At 45.2% G+C, this 11,841-nt stretch overlaps 1 protein-coding gene across 1 annotated transcript; it reads left to right on the forward strand.

Moving 5' to 3' along the window:
- Positions 1-759: 759 nt before the first annotated feature.
- On the forward strand, positions 760-1,773 carry LOC122939312 (alpha-1A adrenergic receptor-like). Its single transcript, XM_044295383.1, has one exon. It carries the CDS (start codon positions 760-762, stop codon positions 1,771-1,773), a length of 1,014 nt encoding a protein of 337 aa, XP_044151318.1.
- Positions 1,774-11,841: the final 10,068 nt, after the last annotated feature.

An 11,841-nucleotide genomic window follows, 5' to 3' on the forward strand; every position in this document is an offset into this window, starting at 1 on the left:
CAGTCAGATAATCTCCACTCTGTTCTACACAGCCCTCAATGCCCACATGTTCCTCTGCAGAAGGGAGAGGAAGAGTCTTGTGTGCATGCATCTCTCCTCACACATTGCAAAGTGAGGACTGGGTCTGCAGCATCTCCTTGCCAAGGACAGAGGAAGCGCAAGGAAAGTTAGAGAAGAGCAGATGGATACAGTGTGTCACTCTCAAGATGAAATGATGAGGACAAGGTGGAACACCCTGGGAAAGAAGCAAAGAAATAGGAACCTGTACCTGAAACAGAAGGAAATGTTGGCTGACTGAGGCTGTGGGACATTGCAAGGCACAGGGCTAAGGAGATGGTGGAGACATTGAAGGAACCTGCTGCTTTTACATTGAGATGATGGACAAGATGCTTCACTCCCATGTAGCAGAGGGGTGAGTTAATTCCATTGCAGGTACAATGGGAATATTTGGTTTAATCAAAGGACTATGCTACAGTAAGGGAGCCAGGGATATATAACATGTGCATCAGATATCACAGGAGCAGGAGACAAGCTGGGGCAGAAAGGTGGATGCAGGGCATTAGCTGGGATACTAGGATCTATGGAGAGAATCAGGAAGATCTGTGGTTGTGTTATTAGCAGAAACCTAGGGAAATTAGAGGAAAAGTAAAAGACTGAAGTGGAAAGCAGAGAAGAAGTGGTGCTACTGCTGATGTGCCAGCCATAGGGAGAAGAGTGAGGAGAAGGCAGACTGCGCAGACTTCCTAACTCCTTGCAAGGATGCTCACAGAAGTCAATCACACCAACTGTAGCAGCTGCTGCTCTTCTGGGAATCGGCTCTTCACAGTCATCTTTATGGTTGCCCTAATCCTGGCCATACTGCTGGGGAATTTGGTGATCCTGGCGGTGTTCCTGGCCACCAAGCACTTGCGTACCTCTCAGGGCTACTTAAAGACCTCCTTGGCAGTGGCTGACCTTGCTCTGGGCATCTTGGTGGTACCTTTTTCTGTCTATGGAGAAATTAAAATGCTTTCCATCAATGCTTCTTCCATGGCAGAGGGAGGAAATGAGGTGCTATTTGTGGGATCTTGGCACCCATGTTATCTCATCGGTCCAGTCTTTGCTGGATGCACTTTTGTGTCTATAAGTACCATCTTTTTATTGACTATTGAAAGGAGCATTGCCATCCTGAAGCCCCTGCACAAGGAAGTGGTGCTCACCAGAAGGAGGACATTGCTGCTGATCTTGTTCTCCTGGGCTGCTAGCTTCTTCTTGGCCATTGTCCCCATCATCTCCAGCCAGGGTGCTATAGTGTTGGAGTACAATCTTTGCAGCAGAATGTGCAATTATGCCCCAGCACCATCCTCACCGTCGCATGTGTGGCAGATACTTTTGCTATTCCCAGCCTTTGATTTCAGCCTGCTAGGGGGCACTCTGATAATCAATGCTCTTACTCTGACCACCATTCACCAGTACACTCGCAGGAGAAAGCTCTTGTCTGAGACAGACCAGGAGCCCCTTAGAGCCTCCTTCTCTGACATTAAAGCTGCCAAGACCATTGGCACTCTGACTATTGCCTTCACAGCTTCCTTCACCCCTATAGCAGTATTTGTGGTGGGCAACGTGTTGGGGTATCAGTGGTGTACCTTCTCCTTTTTTGCCTTTTGGATGCTTGCAAGCAATAGCTGCTGCAATGTGATCATTTACAGTGTATGCGACCAGCGCTTCCGCGAGGGGGCGCACCAGATCTTCATGTCCTTGAGATGCTTTTGCTGTAGGAGCTCTTTGCCTTGAGACTGGAGAAGTTCTTGGACCAGAAAAGTCTTCTTGCAGAAAAAGGAATGTACATGGATTCTTCTTAGAACTGGAGGGCTAAACCAAGGTATTCACACTCCGCTGACATTGATCCTGTGCAAAGGTCTACGTGGTATAAAGGGAACATATTTCTAGGTTCAGTCATGTATGCAGTGCCTGGAAATAACGCATCAGATGTATATTGGTGCATGAGACTACTTTCTTAAGACCATTGACCAATACAAGCCAATGAAGCTATGGGCTGTGTACTGCATGTACAGTATGTATGAATGTATCGGTCAGAATCCTACGATCAGCTGCGTCTGTTCTTGGAAGAATTGCCCTGTGTATAGTAAATGCTTTCAGTCCTACATTCAGTCTCTTCTGCATTCTTCATATGTTCATCATGATATCTGTGTAATGTACCCACTAGGACTGTCACAGGAGCAAATGCCTTGGGCTCCCCACCGCCCCATCCCCTATTCTAAACCTTCTCTCTATCACTGCAGGTCATCTCACAATTCTATCAAGGTGGTATTATGTGGGCACTGCACTCTGGCACTTTATACAACTATTATCTAGGCACTATGGGGGTCATTTATTATTAGATATACTCCAATTTTTGGTGCATATCTGTTGCAGATTCTGTCACAAAGGGGACTTGCAGCTGAATCTGCGAATCTTTCCCGTTCACGCCAGGTCTAAAACGCCAGTCTTAATAAATGACCCCATGTATTTGTGGCACAAGTTGTAAAACCAAAAGGTGGTGTTATTTGGGCAGCATAATGCACAATTATTTGGGAAGTAAAACTGAATTCATAATTTCCCTGAGGACACGCCCCACCTTATACATGTCCACTTAGCCTGATCATTCAGAGGGTTTATATGGATAAGCTTAGGAGTAACTATCCCATCTCATGCTGAGATCTGTAGTTCTACAATAACTGGAGATCATGACTGTGAGCTGCTGGGCAACAGCTGCCCTGACGTTGAGATGATGATAGTAAAATACCCTAAGAGTCCCGTGAAGCCTTTCGCTGTCACACAGCTGCACGTCTGATTATTCAGACTCTCCGGCACCTAGAATTTTCCATTCTCGCTCCCATTCATGTTAAACTCCCCCATTTCATTGTGAATCCTCCCCAACAGTTAATCTTGTTTCATTTGTCATTTTCTGTGTCTGCCTCGCTAAACCTCTCCGTATAATCCTTATTACAACGAGGCTTGATGTTCGCTTCTAGTATTTAAACATTTCACATTTCAGGGGGGTTCAGATGTAAATGACTGCTGAAGGATCGTTACAATGTATCGGACAGGACTATGACATTGTTAGGCCTCCTGCACACGGCCGGTCCCCAATCCGTGTGGCAGCCGCAACGGATCCAGACCCATTCAAATTGAATGGGTCCGTGATCCGTTCGCACCTTAAAAAAAATCTTTTGCGGTGCGGAGGCAAGGACAGAAACACCACGGAAGTACTCCGTATCGCTTCCGTGCCTCTGTTCCACACCACAGCTCCGGATTGCGGACCCATTCAAGTGAATGGGTCCGCAGCCGTCATAGGGGGAGAACACGGCCGGATCCTGTAAAAAAAAAAACGGATCCTGTTGCATCAGATCTCATCCATTTCATCCAAGATCTCTTTTTTAGATGTGAAAAAAAGACCTGCATGCAGTACTTTTTTTCTATCTAAAAAACGGATCTCAGAAGCAAATGTGTCAAACTGATGACAACTGATGTAACCGGATCCTGTAAAAAAAATGATGCTATGCAATCCTATGCTTAAGGCTACATGCACTTGACCGTTCCGTTTTTTTGTGGTCCGCAAACCGTGTGCCTTCCGCAATTTACGGAACGTTCAGCCCATTGTAGAAATGCCTATCCTTGTCCGCAAAACGGACAAGAATAGGACATATATGTTATATTTTGTTTGCGGGGCCACGGAACGGAGCAATGGATGCGGACAGCACACAGAGTGTGAAGTGAATGGGTCCGCACCCGAGCCGCAAAAAATGCGGCTCGGATGCAGACCACAACAACGGTCGTGTGCATGAGGCCTAACTGATGCAACAGGATCCTGTTTTTCTCTCTCTCTCTAACGGATCAGAAGAACGGAAAGCTAAACAGTGATGTGAATTCAGCCTTAGCCGGGTTCACAGAACTGTTATGCATTCAGTTACTGTTTTCAGTTATAACATAGTTATAACGGAATCCAAGGGATGGAAATCAAAATTAAAGCCTTTAAGAAGCATTCCGTTTTGATCCGTCATAGAAGAAGTCCATGGGCAGCATAACGGATCCGTCTGCTTTCCGTTATGCAGAATGGAAAAAAGTCCTGTCGACAAGACTTTGTTTCCGTCCTGCAAAACGGAAACCAGTAACGGAATGCATAACGATGATGTTAACCCGGCCTTATGACTCATTCACACGTCTGTGTCCGTGCTCAAATCCATGAGCAGGTGGTCAGTGATGCATCCGTGAAGCTGTCCATGAAGGATCCGTGTTGGGTACGTGTGTCCGTTTGTTTGCTGTCCGTGTTGCATCCGTGTTTCACTGACACTGAACAGCTGAAAAATAATTTTGAAATAATCTCTTCTTAATGATCCGTGAAACATGGATGCAGCACGGATGGCATCCATAGTTTTTACGGACCCATAGACTATAATAGGTGTGAAGGATCAGTGAACACGGACAAAATAGAGTATGCATCCGTGCTAAAAAAACGGACCCACGGACCGTGCTAAAACACTGATGTGTAAATACATACAGTACATTAAGGCCTCTTTCACACGGGCGTGCGTGCCCTGTGGTCGTGCTGCGGCCCGCGAAATGCGGGCCACAATGCACGAGCACAGTCCGTGGGGCAGCTGCAGCGGATCGCGGACCCATTCACTTGAATGGGTCTGCAATCCAGCCGTTCCACAAAAAGATAGGACATGTTCTATCTTTTTGCGGAACGGAAGTACGGGACGAAACCCCATGGAAGCACTCCGTAGTGCTTCCATAGGGTTCCGTTCCGTGCTTCCGTTCCGCATCTCCGGATTTGCGGACCCATTAAAGTGAATGAGTCAACATCCGTGATGCGGAATGCCAACGGAACGACACCCGTGTATCGCGGATCCGCCAATGCGGTCCGCAATACGGCAATGGGGCGCACACGCCCGTGTGAAAGAGGCCTAAAATGTATAGGGACGTGTGCTGTCCGTGGAGAACACGTACAGCACACGTCCATGAAACACTGAGGTGTGAATGAAGCATTAGGCTACTCACATATGCGTTTTGCATGAGATCCAGCTGAGGATCTCAAAACTGGGGCAAAATGCTTTCGTTTTCTGTCCATTCATTGTCAAGGGGGACAAAACAGAACAAACCAGATCAGGATGCTTTCCGTTGCGGTTTGTTCAGTTTTTTGACTGGACACAAAAGCAGTGCAAGCTGTGGTTTTGTGTCCAGTTTACGAAATGGAACAAACCGGATTCAACACTAAAAACAATGCAAGTCAGAGGTGTCGGATCCGTTTTCTTTTCCGGATCTGATAAAATAGGGATCCAGCACCCATTGACTTACAATGTTTTTAGTGCCTTATCCGGTTTGTTCAGTTTCGATTTAATACAGTCGCATCCAAACGGTACGGATGCATCCTGATGTATTAAATCGAACTAAAGCGTTTTGCCAAAACCACCCCAAAAGTGCACAACACCTTTCCTGGTACAATAAGGGCCCCAGAAATGCCAAATCCGCCCCTGAGGGGTTGTCCATTTTCAGCCTGAAATAAAGAACAGGTAAGTACTACCTACCTCACAGATCCTGCACAACCACTCTGGTTCTCCCAGCTGTGCTCTTTTTACACAGCCGCAGTAGTGACGTCATGTAGTAACACTTGACTGCTGCAGCCAATCAGTGGTCTCAGCAGTGCACCCAACAAGGCCAGTAATTGGCTGCATCGGTCACGTGCCATCATGATGTCACTACTGCAAATGGGTACATTGAGTTGGGACTCGAGAACTAGAGTCGCAGAGTGGAACATGTGAGGTAAGTACTTACCTGTTCTTTATTTAGGATTGGATCCCGGGGGTTGTTTGGTTTTCTCCTGAAACCAGACAATCCTTTTAATGAGTTATCCCTTGTAAAATAATTAGCACTTATCCACTGATCCGTAGAACTTAGGTTCCAAGCCTCCTGGTCTTTAGAAGTCTGAATGGTGCAGTGCTCACACACATGCCCTGTCACTCAGTTTAATGTCTATGGGACTGACAAAGAGCGCTGTACTCCGCTATCTTCATCAGTCCATACAAGTTAGGCTACATGCACACGAACGTTGTTTGTTTCCGTGTCTGTTCCATTTTTTTTTTTTTTACGGATAGGATGCAGACCCATTCATTTCAATGGGTCCGCAAAAAATCCGGACAGCACACTGTGTGCTGTCCTATCAGTATGTCCGTTCCGTAGCCCCGCAAAATAAATAGAACATGTCCTATTCTTGTCCGTTTTAAGCATTGTTACAATGGATCCGCAAAAAAAATAAAAACGGATGGCAAATTTACGTTTTAATAAATCTTCACAATGCTGTTTCCAGAAGCTTGAATGGGACTCTCTCAGTTTCAACATTTGTTCTTACTCTGCATGGTAAAAATGACATGAAATATGACGTTATTTTGTGGATCAGTATGATTGTCAGTACCAAATTTATATAAATTCTGTTATCATTTACTACTTTGAAAAAAAAAAAAACTTTATAAAAATAATAAAATTTGAAAAATTGCCTTGTGTTGCCATATTTTTCCTTTTTATTCATTGACAAAGCTGAGTGAGAACTTGTTTCAGGCTACTTTCACATCTGCGTTGTGCTGTCCGGTTTTGAGATCCAGCAGAGGATCTCAAAACAGCAGCAAAACGCTTTTGTTTTGTCCTGATTCATTGTCAGTGGGGACAAAACTGAACAAAACTGAACGGATTGCACCAGAACGCATGGGAAACTGAAGAAGTGGGATCCAGCACCAAAAAACACATTACGTTTTATGCTTAATTTTTTATGTATACGTTACAAAAATAAGAACTCTATGGTGGACGGGTCAGTCTGAGGCATCCGTTTAACGTATATGTTTTTTTGTATACTTTAAAAGGATGAGAAAAACGTGATGTGAACCCACCCTAAGTCAGTGGTGCTGGATCTGTGTTTTTTTTATTTTATTACAATGGTTTCAATGCCGGATCCGGTTTCTTCATTTTCGATATAATACAACCGGATCCGTTCTGAACTGATGCAGCCCCTTGTATTATTCAAACGGATGTGTTTTGCCATGGTTTTGAGATCCCGTGGCTGATCTCAAAACCAGACAGCAACAACGCAGATGTGAAAATAGCCTTATCATGGGCTACCATTTTTAGGGTACATATGGCTTCTTGTTTTCTTTGGGGCACACTTATTAGGACCGTCATTTAAGACACTGGTCTTGATAAAGTCCGATAGCTGGCGCCAGCCTCTCCATAACTTTGGCGCATCAACCGCCAGTTCTAAATCTAAGATAGCTTCCTTGCTATCTTACATTTAGACAATTTTCTACACCTAAAACAGGCGTAGAAAATGATGAATGAGACGGGCCTGCCAGCCTGTCTCCTTCACCGCCCATGTGCCACACCCACAATTTTAGAACTGGCGTGAGCTGGAAAAAGTCACAGCAGCACAAATTACCGCTGTGCTGCCATATGCGCCTAAAATACGCCTAATTTTAGTGTATTTCAGCTTAATAAATGACCCCCTTTGTTTTTTTGGAAGGCAAGGTGACAAAGAAACAGCAATTCTGGCTCTGTGCCTATTTTTATTTTTTTAATACTTGTTTTTATATTGTAAGCTATTTTTACTCTTTTTTTTGTCTAGGGCAGGGATCAGCAACCTCCGGCACTCCAGCTGTGGTGAAACTACGACTCCCAGCATGCTCCATTCACTTCTCTGGGAGTTCTGAGAACAGCCAAGAAGGTGTGCATGGTGAGAGTTGTAGTTTCGCCACAGCTGGAGTGCCGAAGGTTGCTGATCCCTGGTCTAGGGGATAAAATTAATTTTTACAAGGAAAGGGGGCTTTTGTGTGCTTTTAAAATATTGAAACATTTAATTTTTTTTATGTTTTTTGCTCCACTAGGGGAGTTGAACATCCGATCTCTTGATCACTTCTGTAATACACTGCAATACTTCTGTACTGCAGTGTATTATACCTACCAGGCAGACTATTAAACCCTGCCTATGGCAGCTCCTAATATTCTTTTGTAGATGGCAACCTGGAGGAAATTGTTAGGAATCTGGCTGCCATAACCACCTATCAGCATCCTATTATTGCATCAGAGGGGGCTAAAAGGCATTGGGTGTGTTAGTCACTTTATCAAACCCCCTACATGTACACGTGCCCTGTTACATTAAAGAGATATTCCATAATTTTAATACTGATGGCTTCTCCTCAGCATAGACTATCGACAGTTGATTGTTTCAGAGTACCTCAGGTGCCGGAAGTTGCCTTCAGGTCTACACAACTCTGTCTATTGTGTATTTGAATTGTAGGACCGCGCTGCTGTAAAACTTTCAGATGTATTCCCTTTCAAGTCGAGCCGAAAGCACTTTTAGGCATAGGAGAACATCGATACCACCACGCCAATTACCTTCGCTCTTACTGAGCCCCTCTGCAATTTAACAAGAGTCGCACAGATAGTGAAGCACCACAAACACCGGTCAACTGTAAAGGGTTTAATATACTCACAAACCACATCCAATAAAAGCTTTTCATAAAACACTGAAGAGTTCAAATGTTCCCGTGGGAACATTTCAACTCTTCCGCGTTTTATGAAAAGCTTTTATTGGATGTGGTTTGTGAGTATATTAAACCCTTTACAGTTGACCAGTATAATGGAAGTCAATGGGAGAACCCAAACATTAAACCAGGCACCCCCTGCTCTGAAGAAGGGAGGGTGCCTGGTTCATAGGAAAAGGTCAGAAAATTATGGAAACACCACCTAAATGGTTCGGGCTCAGCATGGGGAGAATGTCTGGATGCATTTTGCACTCCCAGGTCGCTGCTGGGAACAATGTTGTCCGAGTAGTACGCCACTTTTACAGACTGACAATAATACACACCAAACCGAAGATAAAATCGATTTTAGAGGAAAAATTGTTAGGAAACATTCTTTCCTGTATATTTACTTGTATATAAAGTGCACGAGCTGCCAAAAATTGCAAGGAAGAGGCACTCCGATACAACCTGTATATCACATAATGGAGGGCCTTATTCACATTGTGGTAAAATTGTTCAGGTACTGAAACTCCTACACTCATAAAGCCTATGCAGGACTATAAAAGGACTGCCAAAAATTACAAGGAACCAGCACTCCAATACACCCTTTGTAACACATAAAGGAGGGCATCATACACACCCTTAAAAAATTATAATTGATGGCTTGCTGGTGATCCTCAAAAACATTTGGAGCAAGGACTTGCTGGTGACCCTCTATAACATTAGGAGTGAGGTTCTGCTGCTGAGCTGACCATCTAAAACATTAGGGGCGAGGTTCTGCTGCTGAGCTGACCATCTAAAACATTAGGGGCGAGTGTCTGCTGCTGATCTGACCATCTAAAATATTATGAGCGAGGACCTGCTGCCGCTTTGGTGACTCTAGATAACCTGGGGCCGATCGTACGTCCCCATGACTGGAACAATCCATTCGGATGTCTGCCCTATCAACTTTCAATGTTATTTTCAGCCCAAACCATGTAGACCATGGGTAACGGGGGACTCATGGATTGATTCCAGAGAGGGAGCCTGAGAAACAGCTACTGCTACCACATCCAAGCAAGGCAGCATGTGCACAAATTACCTATTAGGTATAATTAGGTGAGGGCCTGCAGGTGAGCTGACCCTGTAAAAGATTGTAGGTGAAGGCCTGCTGATGACCCTCAAAAACATTTGGAACAAGGCCTGCTGATCTGACCATCTAAAACATTATGAGAGAGTGCTGCCGCTTTGGTGACTCTAGATAACCTGGGGCCGATTGCACATCCCTGTGATGGCGACAATCCATTCGGATGTCTACCCTATCAACTTTTGATGTTATTTTCAGCGCAAACCATGGTGACCACGGGTAACGGGGGAATCACGGTTTGATTCCGGAGAGGGAGCCTGAGAAACAGCTATGGCTATCACATCCAAGCAAGGTAGCAGGCGCGCAAATTACCTATTAGGTGTAATTAGGTGAGGGCCTGCAGGTGAGCTGACCCTCTAAAAGATTTTAGGTACGAGTGTCACAAGGGTGTCAAGAACCACGCCTGACTCCGTTATACCCGGGGTCAGGAAGTCTCAGCGGTTGGCTGCGCGCTCTATGTAGTAAGATAGGGCTGTTTCTTCATGGTAGCTTTCTGGGTTTGCTTTGCAACCCTTTTTGGCTCACTCAGGGATCCGTAGCTCCTTCTCCTCAGCTGTTCCTTGTCCAGCACTCCCAACCTCCTTATATTCCCCTCTCACACTTCTCTGGTTGCCAGATATAGAGCTTCCTGCCTGGACTTCTATACTGACCCACTGGAGCTGTGTTGCTGCGTTCTCTGGTTGTTGTTCCAGAACGTTACCCTCCGGATCCCTGTTAGGCCTTTGTGGTCTGCTGTTGTCGCCCACCTGGGTTTATATGTTTGTTTGTATTGTCTGTCCTCTCCTTGGTGTTTTCCACTTAGTGTCATCAGTGGTGCGGACTAGCAATCCCACCGGCCCGTTCACTACCTAGGGCTCATTTTAGGGAAAGCCAGGGTTTAGGCACGTGATCGGCGCACGGGTGAGGAACCCGTCTAGGGACGTCAGGGCAGTCAGGTGCCAGCCGCGGTGAGTCGGGTCACCACCTTTCCCTCTCCCTTGGGCAGGGCTTTCCCTTTTCCCTCCCTGTGCGTGACGCCGGTCATTACAGCGAGCCTGCTGGTGAGCTGACCCTGTAAAGGATTTTGGGTGCGGGCCTCCTGGTGAGCTGACCCTGTAAAAGATTGTAGGTGAAGGCCTGCTGGTGAGCTGACCCTGTAAAACATTATATACGAGGGCCTGCTGGTGAGCTGACCCTCTAAAAAATTATATGGGAGGGTCTGCTGGTGAGCTGACCCTGTAAAACATTGTAGATGAAGGCCTGCTGGTGAGCCGACCCTGTAAAACATTATATGCGAAGGGCATATACATGCGAGGGCATTATATGCGATGAATAAGCATGTCTTGATGTGATGGAAGAGGAGAAGGAGGATGGAAAAAGGAAGATTCAACCATATACCCTTGTTTGTGGTGAAAGGGGTGCATGGGAATACAGTCTATTAACTACATTAAAAACAACACATGTAAAGTGCCTTTATGTTTATCAGCTTTCCTCTGGTGGAGTTGAGAAGTCATGGTCAATCCAGGCCTTGTTCATTTTTATAAGAGTCAACCTGTCAGCATTTTCAGTTGACAGGCAGATACGCTTATCTGTTATAATGCCACCAGCAGCACTAAATACCCAAAAAAGCCCCAACAGAATATGTTTGCACAATAGCATCACCAATCAATTATACCTATCACGAAAAGCCTTGGTATAAATACTTAAATAACTACCTACAAGGAAATACCAGTACATTTACAAATAAATATAAATTTTATTATATAATCCAATACATAATTCAAAACATTAGTGCAGGAAAAGGCGACATCAACTGGAGGAAGACACAGCGGATACAAAGTTCAAAAACTTCTATAAAGAAACAATAAAATAAAGTGCAAGTGCAAAGAACCGTGTATCAAACACATACAAAGGACCAAGAACAGTTAACCATGCTGTGGCTCCACCAGGATGGCGCCGGCCCCGACGTGCGTTTCGGCGAACCTTCGTCTGGGGGTGGCGTCATCACCATGGGACACAGCCTAAATACCTAAATGGACCAATAACAGAGGTTCAATCACATAAATATTAAAAACACCTGTGAAAACAGATTGGGCCGCATACTTAGCACTGAGCGCTCAATACCGCTAAAAGTCACGTGACCACCCGTATCACGTGATCGCACTGCCGATCACATGACGATGACAC

Source organism: Bufo gargarizans, chromosome 5 (assembly GCF_014858855.1).
Source record: "Bufo gargarizans isolate SCDJY-AF-19 chromosome 5, ASM1485885v1, whole genome shotgun sequence".
Taxonomy (NCBI): Eukaryota; Metazoa; Chordata; class Amphibia; order Anura; family Bufonidae; genus Bufo; species Bufo gargarizans.

Coding starts and splice junctions, on each gene's coding strand:
- LOC122939312 (XM_044295383.1), top strand. CDS start 760: ATGCTCACAGAAGTCAATCACACCAACTGTAGCAGCTGCTGCTCTTCT.